We start from the raw sequence: 16,165 nt of genomic DNA, 5'->3' as shown, positions 1-16,165 counted from the left end.
AAGGGAGAGCTGGAGAAAGTGAGTATGATAGCCTTATCAACCTTAGTATTCTAACATTTTTACCACCCAATTCACGTTTGACTAGTTAACAACTAAAGCCATACATATCGAAACAACAACAAAAAGGTAGTTTATCCATATGCATGCCATGCAAGTTTACAAAGCATTGCATGCATGTTTGTTACCAATTGCGTTGAGGATTTGAGAGAATGCTTCAAGTACTTATCATGAGGAGGGTTCCACGATCCTCATTTAAAAGTCACTACTCAAAATAGAGCTTCAAGTACATTATTGCTCCCCTTGGTCTAGTTATGATATTAAGAAAAAATCACGATAATATATCTACATGTTTTATTTGAGAAATTGCAAATATAATCTATATCAAGAAACTTGGATACAATACTTTTATGTATTCTCTGCTTTATTTACACATAGAATGAGATGCAAATGTGACCCATCTTCACACACACTCTTAATATTATTGAACTTCTTTTGTAAAAACAAAGGAAAATATATTAATAAAATATTGAGACAATATTGATTTACTAATGGGATGAGATAATACCACAAATTCTATTTTTTTTATTTTAGTTGAAGAAGTTTATATCACAAATATTTCCCATCAACAAGTTAAAAGTTTAATGTACTTCTCTTGCTTGTTTCATGTGATAAAGTGTTAAGAGCTCGGATCACATCATGATTGGTCGTGAAGAAGGGTGCATCAAGAAGGACATTGTATGATTAAAGGGCCCATGAAGAGGAAGTAGTAAGAACCAATCAAAGGAGAGGGAAGCTAATAGGTGGCCAAGTGTGAAAGGGCCACACCCTAAATGTAAAACCTTATAAAGCACATTATGGTGTATTTGTAAGGGTTCTTCCATTTGTAAAGATCTCCCTAGTGATCAAAAGCTCAAGTTTCATGTCCTCTTCTTGTAACCTTTAAGCTTAAGAGAGATTAGTGATAGTGTTTAGTAGAGAGACATTAATCTCTCTTCCTTGTTGGTGCTAGACCTCTTAGCAAATGGGTTAATTAAAGATGTTTTTAACTTCTATTGTCCATGAGAGCGAGTGTGAGAGATATACACATTGTTCTAAATCATTGTTTAATTGTTAAGCGAGTGTGAGGCTCGAAGGTGCTCAACCACCACATTCGCTTGATTCGCCATCAAGCGAGTATATGCCGGTTCAAGCTCCGCAAATGACATTGAGAAGGAATTAACTGTCAATACATATATGATCCTACACATAAAGGGCATATTTGTTATTTTGAGTTGGAAAATTGAAGTAACATTTTATGTGGTTTCTTTTAGTCAACGCAATTGTGACTTACATTACATATCGACATTGATGAATCCACCAACTCTCCAAGGTGCATCCATTATGGAGGAGTATTAATGTTTTGTTTTTGTAATAAACTTATACTAATGGACTATAAGCTATTGGACTAATTCATCATTAACTTGTCCTAAAGGTTAGCTATTGGGTTATCAAAACAAGGCTCAAAGTTCAAAGTGTGATTTTCAACCATCTTTATGGTAGCATACATATATTTTTAGCAATCGACTAGATGCCCTTGCGAAGTCACAAGGTTTGAACACACGACCTTTAGATCTCTGTCCAACAACCTTACCAACCGTCTCGACGTACGTCATAGACCACAAATCGGTCTCTTTGTGGATATGAAAAGCATCTTTGTCTGTTTGTATGCCTATCTGTCTCTCCCCTTCATGTCAAGATTCAAAATTTTTACTCCTATTCCGGTTCTTCCATTCATTCCGTGGTGTTTGTTTTATCCACCATCTCTCTCTCTCTCTCTCTCTCACACACACACACACACACACACGTTACCCGCTCAATTTTTACTCCTATTCCGGTTCTTCTTCCATTCATTCCGTGGTGTTTGTTTTATCCACCATCTCTCTCTCTCTCACACACACATGTTACCCGCTCTGTCTCTCATCTTACCCTAGTGGAAAGTTTGTTACACTTTTAGCATTGTGTCTTGGGTTTGAAGCCCAAATTTCTCACCTCTCTATTATATATATACTTCATAGAATACATATCTCTTAATTCATTAGATGCCGTTGTGGAATGTAGGGGTTGAACCCATGACCTCTTGGTCTCCATTTCTCTCTCTCTCTCTCTCTCTCTCTCTCTCTCTCTAATTCATTAGATGCCGTTGTGGAATGTAGGGGTTGAACCCATGACCTCTTGGTCTCCATTTCTCTCTCTCTCTCTCTCTCTCTCTCTCTCTCTCTCTCTCTCTCTTGTATACACACATACAATCCAGTCTCATATAAATTTTATTCGTTTTTTTTTGACTTGTGTGATTTTTAACAACAAACTTGACGCCCTCTTTCCGACAGAAGAAACACAGAAATAAGAAAAACAAGACAGACTGAAAAGCATCTCTCTCTCTCTCTCTCTCTCTCAAGAAAAGGAACGAGGAGGAAGAAGAAACCCTCAAGAAATAAAGAGAGAGGAGCCATTCAGGACAGAAATTTGCAGAAGAAGGAAGAAGGAGAAGCAGAGCCAGAATCAGCAGAGAAGAGATAGGTTGGGAGAGATCAGCTTACTTCTCTGTTTCTGAAATGGGCAGATTGGGATCAGATCCGAATCTGCGAAGCTACCCTGTTCTCAAAAGAACCGCATACACATTCGATGGCCTCGGAAATGTCTTCCTTCACAACGAATGGGACCTCCCACAACAGCAACTATCACATTCACATGACAGTAACAGTAGCAGTAACAATGGCAATGGCAATGGTGTTGAGCATACAATTACCACCACCACCACCACCTCTTCATCATCGTTCACATGGTACCATATTGAGCTCCCGCGATCCTTGTCTCACTTGCCTTCGGCTGCCCAATATCTCATTGAAGCTCTATGCCCTCCATTAAAGCTTCAAGACATCCTCGCCCTTATCAGCAACGGGCCCTTCTGTGGCCATGTCGGTGACTCTCTCATCTTCCGGGTAAATTCTCCAGGACCCACAAGTAGCAAATATACACACAAACTCGCTGTCCGAGTCAACAACAGGACAATTGTTACCGTTTCTCTCGGTCGGATCCCAAGGCTGGGTTTCTCCAAACCTTCTTTGACGAAAAGCTTGCTCACTGAAATACCAACACTAAATGAGCCCACCATGGATCATGATGACAGTGATGGTGATGGAGAAGAATCGGAAGAAGAGATGAAAGAGCAGGGTACCCATATCCAGGAACACATGCTCGAGTTTCTTCTCACTATGAATCACCATATTACGGATCAGGCGATAGATTCCCCTGTTCCCTCCTGTGTTTCCAACCTTCTTGTACACCTCATCGATGCCCATGTCGATCATTTGCAAGATGTGGCCAGTCGGCTTGAAATGGATCTCGATGAGGTCGAACTTGAGCTTGATAATGGTAATGCTCGCCACACATTGGTATATATGCTCACAATGTAACCCTGATGATTAGGGAGTCAATATTCAAGCTAGGGATATGTATTCCCTTTTGCATCCAGATCATGGCTTTTCTTTGTCCATGGATACAATCCAGATTGGTCTCCACACTGGGTTTATGTATCTATAACCTTAATCTTGACTCTTATTATGTGCGGATAAGTCACACTATTAATGCCAAAGGATCATACACCTACGCACATTCAAGGATGTGTTTGTTTGTCCATGGGCACAATCTAGGTAGCGATGGTCTCTACACTAGGCCCATGATATATGGATCTCTATCCTTAACATTGAACCCAAAATCCTAATCAAGGTTAAATCTGTATCAAGAATACCCGTGTTTTTTGTATCACTTCGTTCATAATGTATGCAACCTGATTTATGCCTATCATAGGGGATTACATCATGAAGCAAAAGATGCTGGACGATCGCTATTTCCCCCGGATGCATCTGGATCTTCAACGTCTTCTTCAGGTATTACACTGTGCTAGAAATTACATGTTTGTACCAATGGAATTAGTTTTTAACCCAGGTTGGGAATGGTGGTTACAGTCACACACATAACCCTGATATTAGGAGTCAATGAACGCCATACCTCAAATTGACTCCTAATCAAGGTTATGTATGTGTACACAATACTACAGTCACACACATAACCCTGATATTAGGAGTCAATGAACACCATACCTCAAATTGACTCCTAATCAAGGTCGTTGACTCTCAAGTCATGGCTCGTAGAGGGTCATTCTCATGGCATGGCATATTATTCTCTTCTAGGTAAGAGTTCAAAATGTCTTGGTGGATACACAGGTGATTGCACATGGAGAGCAAGTTTTTCCAAGAGTGAAGGACAAATGTGCTGGAAAGACATGGCTTACTCTCGATGATATGAAGATGATTGATACATTAGTAGGGCATCTTCAGAAACTGAAAGAAAATTTAGGGTTTCTCGCCAACCGGATAACAGCACTTCAGGCTGGTCTAGATAGTTGGCAATCTGAGCAAATCAACAAGAAGTTGTACTACCTTTCCTTCCTCTCCATTATCTTTCTTCCACTATCCATAGTGACTGCTGGTGAATACTTTACTTTGTTTTTCTGAGCTCACATAACAATCACCTTTTTATTTGGTTTGTTTGAAATGTATGCATTTTTGTACCATGAGAAAAAAGAAGAATCTAAGATGAATATGGTGCACATATCCTCACAAAAATGCAATTCAATGCATTGGCTGCCTCCTTTAAAAATTGTTGCCTTGTTATTAAGGTTTAAAATACCGACCTAAGAGTAAAAGCCAGCCAAGCAAGAGAAAGCTTTTGCTGCGCATGTGAATAGGTAGGTTCTTCAATCAGTCCTTTAATATCAATAGTAAGCGAAATTACATTCTTTATCTTTGGAGTTTGGATCTATCATGACCATTCCACATCAAGATATTAAGAAAGTAGAGGCTGTAGAACCTAGAGAAGATCACTTGAAATTGGGTATTTTGTATCATTGTATGAAATTCAGGCGTCTTGTTTTACACAGAATTTGATAGTTTTAAAATTTTGGTTTATATGAATTTGATACTTGTCAATTCATTATGTGATATATTCATTCCCCTCCGTAGATTTTATATGCTAGATCTAACGTGGGTTTAGATGAGCTCCATTGGATCAGCAACAAATATCAATCCTGCATGTAGAAAATGTATCAGAATTCTTGGTTGATGGGTTCCATTAAAATTTAGAATATAGGAGTTGATAGAGAAAATGGAGAAGGTTATGCTTTATCGCTTGAATTCTTGTTACTTTTGCAGCCTTTGGGATGAATGTGGGAGGTATTCCATGGTCTGAACAGAAGTTTTCTTCGGAGGAGAAGAATGGGTTCTGGAACGTTTTAATGTTATGTGCTGTTATCTTGATACTTCTTCTTGCATGCTTCTGGACAGCGCCACTCTATAATTATGTCAAGACTTGGCAACTGAATCAAGCTGTGAGAAAGAGATGGCTGAGCACGAAGAAATCAATCAAATGGCCCAGAAAACCAAGTTTGCGGGGGCATGGGGGTTACTTCAGACTTTGAATTCTTCTACTTTTCTTTTTCTTCATATTATTATTTTTTTGTAAAGAAGAAAATCATGTAATCTGTTTGATTATCCGTTCCAATGCTAAATACAAGAAAAGAAAAAGGAATAAAAGGAAATTGAATGACAAAGAAATGGTTATATGATACACACACATTGCATGATCTTTAAGTACTCTTTTTGATAGTTGCAAGGTAGATTACTTGCAGTAAGATAAGAACTAATCTAACACCTGACTGAACTTAGTAAGAAAATAAAACTCTGTAATCTGTTCATGTCCTCAGTGATTAGCATCTATGGGGAATTACATCAGATTAATCTGGTTGCATATCACAATGAATTTTTAGGTGAAAGTATAGAGATGAAGAATGAATGCACTCTGTCCAGACTCTGGTGGGAGAATTGCTGTTATCCAGTCATCCCTTCCAGGGCACTTTCACCAGCATTTCCACAGCCCTTTGGAATTCAGTCAGACTCATGTAGAAAACAATCTAAGATTTGCACTGAAACTTAATGCTTTCCATGGAAAACAGTGCAGTCTTTTTTGTGTGCTTAGATGTAAGGTACTTTCACCAGCATTTACACAGCCCTTTGGAATTCAGACCCATGTAGAAAACAATCTAAGATTTGCACTGAAACTTAAATGCTTTCCGTGGAAAACAATGCAGTCATTTTTTGTCTGCTTAGATGTAAGGCACTTTCACCAGCATTTCCACAGCCCTTTGGAGACCTATGTAGAAAACAATCTAAGATTTGCACTGAAACTTAATGCTTTCCATGCAAAACAATGCAGTCTTTTTTGTGTGCTTAGATGTAAGGCACTTCACCAGCATTTCCACAGCCCTTTAGAATTCTGATCCATGTAGAAAACAATCTAAGATTTGCACTGAAACTTAAATGCTTTCCATGGAAAACAATGCAGTCTTTTTTTGTCTGCTTAGATGTAAAGGCAAAGCACAAATTGTGAATTCTTTTGAGCTCATGGTTTGTGCATGCTGCATTTGATTTTCGTTTGGTTCCACGTTGAGAATTGTTTGCCATATGGTGACAAACTAACTGAATTCAGTGCTATTGATTGAATAAATGTTATCCACAATGTATTATCTACTAGGCACACATGTGAACCATATAAATATGAACCTTTGTCACCATTAGAAACATATTGACGAGACTGGTGAAAGTAACGTTTGGCCAATTAAACACTCAAACTAGCTATGGCCAGAACATGAAAATATTGACAACAATTGTGGGTAGATCCTTGAGTTTGGGAAAGAAATTTCTAGACCACAAATATGACAAAATTGTATAATAAAACATCTTTTTTCATGGAATTGGCAAATAGATCCAAAAGTCAACTTTTTGCAGGCAGTTTCATGCTGATTGTATTAGAAAAGAAATTCTAAAGGAAAGTTGCCTTGAGAGAAGATGGTTCTATGAGTGAAGAATGTAAATAAGGAAGTTAAGCAAAATCAAAATTAGAGTTTGAAGTGGGGAGATACAAGTGTGGGGTATTAAACAAGCCAATCTTCAACAAAGACTAGTGTTGATTCTAGAACTGATGACAAAGAAAGAGAGATATTTTGGAAGAAATAGTTTCGGGGAAATTACCAAGGGTATTTTAGTAAATTCCTAAAACACAATTAGTAGCTCGGAAGATATAAAAAAGATCACTCGAATGTGTGCTATTCTTACCAATAACGCTATTTGTATTTTCAACAATACAAAGTGTACCCTTTGTAAAAGAAGATGTTATCCATAATGCTACTTTCTCTTTATATTCGGCATCCAAGAGGTAACATCAACTAATATGATATATGACAAGTCTTAACGAGATTGCATGCAATAAGCATCCTAACGAGAATGATAAAGTAAGCATACATCATTGAATTGCATCCTAACGAGAATGATTAAGCATCCACGATTGGATTGCATCCTAACGAGAATGGCTAAGCATCCATGAATGGGTGGCATCTTATTGAGAATGATTAAGCATCCACGAATGGATGGCATCTTATTGAGAATGATTAAGCATACATGAATGGATGGCATCTCTAATGAGAATTATTAAGCATTAATGATTGGATAGCATCCTAATGAGAATGATTAATTAAACATCCATGATTAGGTTGCATCCTAATGATGATATTAAGCATCCATGATTAGGTTGCATCCTAATGACGATATTAAGCATCCATGATTAGATTACCTTCTTCGATTAGAATGCTTATAAGAACTGAGAGCATGATGCACCCGGTTTTCACATTTTGGAGAGATTAATAATATTAATCTTCACATAAACATTGATTAATAATAATTATAATTATAATTATTATTTACTGTGGGGAACGTCGAGAAAGGCTATTTATTATTTCTGGTGTTTATTTATTATTTTGCTGCTACTGTCATTATTTCTTCCCTTCCTTCCTTTCTGTTCTTTTCTTCTCGCATGAATCTTTCGTCTTCAAGCGCGGCTCATGAGTCATGAGATCGTGGCCATGGTGTGCAGCAATGTGGTCGAGGATCGGACCCAAGATGTGCTCCATTCGCAGGATTAATGCTTCTCCTTCTACCGCTACTGTCTCTGATCCTCCACGTTTCTCCTCATCAAGTAAGCCTGTGTGTGTGAGAGAGAGGATCTTTAGATTACTCTTCTCTAGTTGTAATAGTATCAGAGAGAGAGAGAGAGAGAGGTTGCTTTTCTTTGTTTCTTCTTGTTACGAACCTGCCTGAAATGAAAACACGCACGTACATGCATATCCATCATTTGCAACGTATGTATGATGTATCATGCACATGAAAATCGTTTTAAATTTTTTATTTATTTATGTGTACTGATTGATGTTGTTGCTTTTTTAGACTTATAAGCTGTTTTTGCATCCGAATGGACAGTAAATTGGAATCTGATACCTTGAATGCTTGGCTAATAAAAAATGTGGAGGCGTACAAGACCTATATATATATATATCTGGAATATTCCTGAGTGTTTCATCTTTACCTCAAGTAACCCTGGTCATCTCCTGAAAGAGAGGAAAGATGGGTTGCATTGATCACATATATGCTCAATAGCACATATAAAAGGACTCCATAATTGACACTAGCACATATAATTGAGAAGAAGAGGATGAATTGGCCGAAAATTGCTCAGGGATGGTGTTTACCTAGGGCATTTATGTCAAAAAATAAAAAAATATGGCATCTAGTCATTCAATCACTAAACTAGCAATTTATCTGTTTCATCATTACAGTGTCAGGCTTCAATATCAATTATACAATTTTTAACACTTGCTTCTTTATATTATTTAAAGAAAGGTGACATTATTCACAGGTAGGATTAGACACCCTTTGGAAGCAAGAAAGAGAGTTCGCTTTAAATCATATCCAAGCTTGATTAAGTTAGCAATTTCTTGGCTTCACCAGTACAATTTGTGATTTCAAGCTTCAGTATTGATTGCCGATTACAAACAATTTTGATTACTTGCTGCCCTGAACACAATGTTTTATTAAACTATCATTTTCAGAACGAAGCAAGTGATATTTTCTCAGTATATAAGGGTGGATGTTCTTTAATTGATCTATCTGTCATTTCTAGAATATGATCCATGGCTCAGATCTAGATTCGGTCAAGGTCAATATTATACTGAGAGTGCAAGCTCCCGTAAAGTCAATGCAGTTGAATGCATACTTAATAAAACGGATGCTACTGTTTCTGGCGGAATTGGACAATCGTCAAACCTATTTTTGAAACCTCAAGTTGTGCTTTATGATGGAGTTTGTCGACTTTGCAATGGAGGTATATACAAATGTTATGTCTATAACCATAACATATTTTTCTATGTCTTTATCATTAAGATTATGCACAGAGTTTGCAGAGCTACAATGTTGCTGGGGTGATGTATATGTGGAAGAATTTAGATAAAACACCAGGACCTTGGCCTTGGTTGTATCCTATAAAATTGTTCAATTTCTATGGAGTTAATATGTGTCACAAAAATGTTAAATTTCTACAGAGTTGTTTGAACGTGTCATGAAAAAAGGTTTTCTGAATACAGACATATAAACCCAAAAGCGCCATAAAAACAAACATTCTTTTGTAATGTATACTCTTACTATGCTATCATACAAATATTTAAATTTGAGAAAATGCATCAATTTTACTTATTCATTTTCTGGTTGTGGATGTAGGAGTGAGATTTGTAATCAGAGCTGATACACAGAAACATATTAGCTTTTGTGCTGTCCAGTCTGAAGCAGCTGAACCATATCTGCTTGTATGCGGCTTAACACGTGAAGATGTATTGGATCGTTTCCTTTTTGTAGAGGGACCTGGACAATTCTCACAAGCTTCTACAGGTAAGAAACTTATTGCCTTGTATAGAATGAGGGTATGTGTTTCTTATATATGTATTGTCAACACTAAATACTAATAATGTCCGTGCTTCTGTACAGCTGCACTTCGAATTGCTTTATACTTGCCTTTTCCTTACCCGTTACTAGGTATCTTTTTGTTTATACCGGCTCCATTGCGAGATTTTATATATGATTATGTTGCTAAGAGACGATACAAATGGTTTGGTCGAGCCGAGTCTTGCATTTTGCCAAGCGAGGAGGTCCTCACCCGATTTATTGACAGGAAAGAGATTATAGCTAAACTTATGAAGAAAGGAAATAGGAGCTATGAAGAGTAGGAGGTTTTGCAAACTGTATACAATATTTATGCATGTTTTGTATTATCACATGATCTTGATCTATCTAAAGACATGTATCCCCCTGGTTTTGTCATCTTATGGAAATTTACGACATTTTCACATGATATGATGTGTGATTCTGTACATACACATTTCTCTGATTCATTCATTGATTGCATCAAATAAATAAAAAGTGCTAGAAACAGAACTCAGAATATATCCAACCTGTAATTTCGGGATCTATGCTGAGGTAGAAGGTTGCCTTATCATTCTGCCATTCATAGGGTTTTCTCACTTAAAAGAATGAAGTGTACCACCAACCCCAAAAGGGTAGAGGGGTAAACAAAATAAAAGAGGGTTATTTAAATTAAAGATATAGAAAAGTAGAACTTTCTGACTTCAAACTGTCACTTCAGTTGCATTGCAGTCCTTCCTCAGTATAGTGATGGAAGTTCTTTCTCAGTATTGTACCTATGATCAAAGAATGGTGATTAATTTGCACAAATGTTTCGATGAATGCGAAGGGATTTTCATCAAGACCATGAGTAAAGGTTATTTAAATTTCCATTGATAATCCATGATTCACAACGGCACACCCTTCATTTGTCTGTAAGCCACAATATAAAATGTACTTATCATGATCAAGGATAACAATATGTTAAATTGTTCTACACATGCTATAACAAATTTATTTTGAAGAAACCTACATGACTAGTTACTCATAAGTGGTACCTTCTTTGGAAAAACCCAGGCTTGGGGCAAAGGGAGAAATGCCGTTGTATAGATAACTGAAATCTATGAGACTTTAATATGTTAAATTGTTCTACGGATACTATAACAAATTTATTTTGAAGAAACCTACATGACTAGTTACTCATAAGCGGTACCTTCTTTGGAAAAACCCAGGCTTGGTGGGGCAAAGGGAGAAATGCCGTTGTATAGATAACTGAAATCTATGAGACTTCTTGACTTTGGAAGATGTTTGTGTTAAGTTTGGTTCCTCATTCATTTTATTGAGCAATGTTTACTATTATTTTAAGCAACTTTAGATGAAACATTTAAAATTTTCACTTTACTTTATGTTTAAAAGAGCAAATGGCACTATTAGTTGTGATTATTTTGGTCCAATGCTATATGGAGGATGAGATCAAAGTGGCTGGAACCAGCAGCTCAAGATTGCAACTTGGTGTAAAAGGTGATTGTGTTAAGTTTGGTTCATCATTAGTTTTAATATGCAAGGTGTCACTATTATTTATGCAACATTGGGTCAAACATTCAAAAGTTGACTTAGTGGATGTGCAAAAGAGGAAAATGGTTAAGCCACTATAATTGTTGTGAATATTTAGGACCCACATTTATTACACAGAGAATGAGACCAGGTGATAAAGCCGAAGTGGCTGGGATTGAGAGCTCAGGATTGTAACTTGGTGTGAATGTGATGAGACCAATGTAAATTGAGAATGGGAAAGAGGGTATGTCTACAAGTGAGTACGTATTTGTAAAATAGGATGTAAGATCTGCAATATGTGTAGGATGTCAATGAGATGGAAACATTATAAATCAGCCAAGAATTTATTATCACATCAAAACCATTGAATTTCAGCTCCAGCCAATCTTTTCCAGCCTAAGGTGTGACATTGCATAGTTTTCCAGTAATTTGTGTATAGCTTCTGTTTGTTAACCAAGCCACCAGGCCATCAACAGTTGAAGTATTTTAGATGAAACTGGGTAAGTACATGAGCTCAAACCTTTAGCTTGAAACATCCGTAATAACTGTAACTCTCAGAAACTGTAGTTAATCCTCAATTATGATTACAGTTTTGCATCTTTTACTACAATCCTGCAGTGCCCTGTAATCTTAATATAGCAACATGATAAAAGAACATTGGAAATGTCGGTAACAGACATAGACAATAATTTCGCTCTACAATGCTGCCCGTTAAATCATATTATTGCTATAAAACACATGATCCTTTTCATCTTAAGCAGCTCCTGATAGTTTATGTATATGCAACTACCTTCAAATGTAACATGCTCTAGCTCCATGTGCTTTGAGAAATAAATGCATGTTCTTACCAATATTAATCCAGCCTGCATTATCACTCTGACATTTTCTGTGGTTCATATTTCTTTCTGCAAGGTTCAGTTCTAACAAATTGGATCTGTTTGCATACTAGCTGCTAGCATATATATTTTCCATCCCAACATATGCAGCAGCATAATTTACATCCAATTGTAGTAATTGCTCAAAGACCCACTTTCCAACATCCACATTTATCCATTTCTGGCAAGCACCCAATATAGCCAACAATAGTGGAAGATAGTCAGAATGGGCCGCCTTGTCAAGCAAACCTTTGGCCTGATCAAACTGTCCCGTGCGACCAAATAGATCAATCATACACGTGTAGTGCTCTTTCGTCGGAGTTACAGAATAAACCACACACATCTCACTAAACACCTGTTCTCCCTCATTGAGTAGACCAGCATGACAACAAGTGGTAAGCAAAACAAGAAAGGTGACCAGATCTGGCACAAGACCTTCTGTCCTCATTTTTCTGAGCAGGGTAAAGACTACATTTGCCTGACCTAATTGTGCATACCCTTCCATCAGTGCACTCCATGATACAACATCTCGCACTGCAAGCTGTTCGAATACTTCTTGTGCTTTTCTAATCACACCACACTTAGCATACATAACAACTAATGCATTGCCAAGCAGAATGTCTTTGTCTGATAACCCCTCCCTTCGGGCTTCTGCATCTATTGCTTCTCCGATCATGAGAGATCCTACAATGCCACAAGCTTTCAAAATACAAATGTAAGTTACTTTATTTGGGCGGACCTGTTCATCCTGCATTTGTCTGAAGCAATTCAAGGTTTCCTCACCAAGGCCATGGTTGGCATATGCAGACATTAATGTAGTCCATGACACAACATCCCTCACTGGAATGTGCTCAAATACTTCTCGTGCTTTTTCAAGAGCTCCCCACTTGGCATACACGTCGATTAATGTATTTCCAAGTGAAACATCTGTTCTTAATAACCCTTGCATTTGGACAGCCTCATCTATCGCTTCCACAATTTTAAGCGATCTGCATGCTTTTAAAATGCAAATATAAGTTACTGCATTTGGAAAAACCCCCTGATCCTGCATCTGCCTAAAGCAATTTAAGGCTTCATCAATGAGGCCACACTGGGCATACCCAGTCATCAGAGCAGTCCAGGACACGACATCCTGCATTGGAAGCTCCTGAAATACTTCTTGTGCTTTTTGGAGTGAGCCACACTTTGCATACATATCAACTATAGTACTGCCAAGGACAATATTGTTTATGAGCAACCCTTTCTTTCTGATATTGGAAACTATGTCGTCCCCAATTTCAAGAGATCCTATATTAGCACAAGCTTTCAAAATGCAAGTATAAGTCATTGCATCTGGATTGACTCCCTCTGCTTCCATCTGTTGGAAGAAATTTATGGCTTCTTGGTTGAGCCCATGGTAGACATATCCAGAAATCATAGCCGTGCAAGACACAACATCTCGCACTGGAAGCTGTTCAAATACTTCATGTGCCTTTCCAAGAGCACCACATTTGAAATACATGTCGATCAAGCTACTGCCAAGCACAATGTTCTTCCTCAATAAGCCTTGCTTTCTAACCTCTAAATGTATGTCTTCCCCAATATCAAGAGATCCTACTAAACCACATGCTTTCAAAATCGAAGTATACATTGTGGCATTTCCAGAAACTCCCTGGCTCTTCATCTCCATAAAGCATTTCAAGACTTCCCCGCCAAGGCTATATTTTACATAGCCTGCCATCAATGCACTCCAGGCCGCGATGTTACGCATCGGAAGCTGATCGAATACTTCTCGTGCTTTCTGGAGGGCACCACACTTAGCATACATGTCAACTAATGCACTCCCAAGGATAGTATCATGCTTCCATAGACCTTCTTTTCTAACCTTAGAAACTATATTTTCTCCAACCTCAAGAGACCCAGTGGCAGCACAAGCTTTCAAAACACAAGTATAAGTTGTTGCATCTGGGTAGACTCCTTCATCCTGCATCTGCCTAAAGCAGTTCAAAGCCTCCACATAGCGTGCGTGCTGAACATATCCAGATATCAGTACAGTCCAAGATACATTATCCCGTGCTGGAAGTTGTTCAAATACCTCTTGTGCTTTTTCAAGTGCACCACACTTTGCATACATATCTACCAACGCACTACCAAGCTTAAAATGCTTCATCAGTAAGCCTCGTTTCCTAACCTCAATATCGATAACTTCTCCAATGTCAAGAGAACCTAAAGCACCACAAGCTTTCAGAATGCAAGTATACGTTGTTGCATCTGGTGATACTCCCTCTTCCTGCATCTTCCTAAAGCAATTCAAGGATTCATCAAAAAGCTGATGCTTGGCATATCCATCTATTAATGCTGTCCAAGATACAACATCTCGTACGAGGAGCTGCTCGAATATTTGTCGAGACTCTTTCAATGCACCACATTTGGCATACTTACTGAGTAAGGCAGTGGCAATATATACATCCTTAGGAATCATCTTCTGCCTGAGGATATAAGCATGCATCTCTCTAACCTTGCAAAGATCATTCTCTGATTTCAACAACCTCAGAATGGAAGCCCGATCTCGATTTTGTAGTTTGGAATGCTCGTGGACACTATTTTCAGCCCCTTTTGATGTAATCAAGGACAGGTGACTCTGTCCTTGGATCAAATCCATGTTACTTGGCTCCATATTATCCTCTACTTTTTGAAAGATTCATAAAAGTGACGATCCTGAAACTATACATTTTCTCCATAAGTTTCTTAGCTTGAAATCACAGAGCTTTGGGATCTTCCACGGGGATGTGATATATGTATGAAACAATCCATGGAACTCCTTAACACAGAAAGGATTACCAGCTCCAAGCAGTAGTACCCATATGATGGGTGATGCTTTTGTTACCTTGGCTGTTTCTGCTGCTCTGAAGTAAACCAAGACAGTAAGACACTACTCCACCTCTACGTCTATCTTTACCTCTTTCTTCATTCACATTTCACATTACAGAGCATATCCTGTTAGCCCAAAACAGAGTATGTATGCTTCTGATGAGAAGAGCAATTCCATGACGTTTTCTTTATTTCCCTGCTGTGCCCCTGATCTTTTCCATATCTCCGTCGATGCCCTCGATCAGCCATTGAAAGAGCTCTCATTGATTTGCGATTAGAGCAAATCTGTGTTTGTTTCACACCCTCTCTCTCTCTCTCTCTCTCTTTCTGACTGATGGCATTCGCATCAATAACAAAAACTTGGGGGCACTCGGCACTCGGATGGAATCAAAGAAAAACTCGATGATATTTTTCCCAAGTCTTTTTGAACGTATATAAACAACAGGAAAGGAAAACATTGTAATTTCTACCAAATTTCAACCTTGTGTGCTGTGAACAAGAGGTAGGTATAAGTTCAAAGGTGAGAGTTCTAGATAAAGGTGGAGAGAAATGATGATGATGATTATGCATGATCGTCCATTGCAAACCAAACTAAACCACGAAACCACCGAAGAATTTCCAATATCCTCTCTCCAAAACTAATGGTAAAAGCAGGGTAGGAACCACACTAAATTGGATATCAAATTTTTTTTAAGTGTACCAACTACTTGTAACAAAGTGTACGAGATCAAGCTATGCTTGGAGTTTTGGCAACCCTCCACTAGCAATGGGCCCGGCTCAGTTTCGGTTTAGTTTCTTTGCCTTGAAACCAAACTGAACCATTTATATAAAACAAAAACCAAACCAAACCGTTTAGGAAATCTCAAGTGATTTAAACCAAACCATTTAGGGAAAAGTTGAAACCAAACCGAACCATTTAATAAAAAATTTAAACCTAACCACTTAACTCAAATTAATTAAAAAACTAAATAAACAAAAATACATTAAATTAAATAAATATTTAAGTTTCAT

General features: G+C 37.8%; 2 protein-coding genes and 1 long non-coding RNA gene across 3 annotated transcripts; 2 read left to right on the top strand and 1 right to left on the bottom strand.

The window, feature by feature from the left end:
* The first annotated feature begins 2,518 nt into the window (after nt 1-2,518).
* On the top strand, nt 2,519-5,666 carry LOC147864817 (uncharacterized). Its single transcript, XM_087318984.1, has 4 exons — nt 2,519-3,411; nt 3,847-3,926; nt 4,263-4,527; nt 5,250-5,666. The coding sequence occupies exons 1-4, from the start codon at nt 2,592-2,594 to the stop codon at nt 5,513-5,515; spliced, it is 1,431 nt and encodes a 476-aa protein (XP_087175110.1). The 5' UTR covers nt 2,519-2,591; the 3' UTR covers nt 5,516-5,666.
* Nucleotides 5,667-7,939: 2,273 nt separating this feature from the next.
* Nucleotides 7,940-10,326, top strand: LOC147864816 (Putative thiol-disulfide oxidoreductase DCC). The gene is made up of 4 exons (XM_087319045.1): nt 7,940-8,124; nt 9,106-9,306; nt 9,699-9,866; nt 9,963-10,326. The coding sequence occupies exons 1-4, from the start codon at nt 7,998-8,000 to the stop codon at nt 10,199-10,201; spliced, it is 735 nt and encodes a 244-aa protein (XP_087175171.1). The 5' UTR covers nt 7,940-7,997; the 3' UTR covers nt 10,202-10,326.
* Nucleotides 10,327-11,529: 1,203 nt separating this feature from the next.
* LOC147864815 (uncharacterized) lies at nt 11,530-15,470 on the bottom strand. The gene is made up of 2 exons (XR_015529730.1): nt 15,171-15,470; nt 11,530-12,051 (listed from the first exon to the last, which is right to left on the bottom strand). It is a non-coding gene; the product is annotated as an uncharacterized LOC147864815 (long non-coding RNA).
* Between the last annotated feature and the right edge of the window lie 695 nt (nt 15,471-16,165).

The sequence above is a fragment of the Azolla caroliniana genome, unplaced genomic scaffold (genome assembly GCF_043228905.1).
Source record: "Azolla caroliniana isolate FFs.n. ecotype wild unplaced genomic scaffold, voAzoCaro1.0.p SCAF_4, whole genome shotgun sequence".
NCBI lineage: Eukaryota > Viridiplantae > Streptophyta > Polypodiopsida > Salviniales > Salviniaceae > Azolla > Azolla caroliniana.
This window is presented reverse-complemented; position numbering and strand designations above follow the sequence as displayed.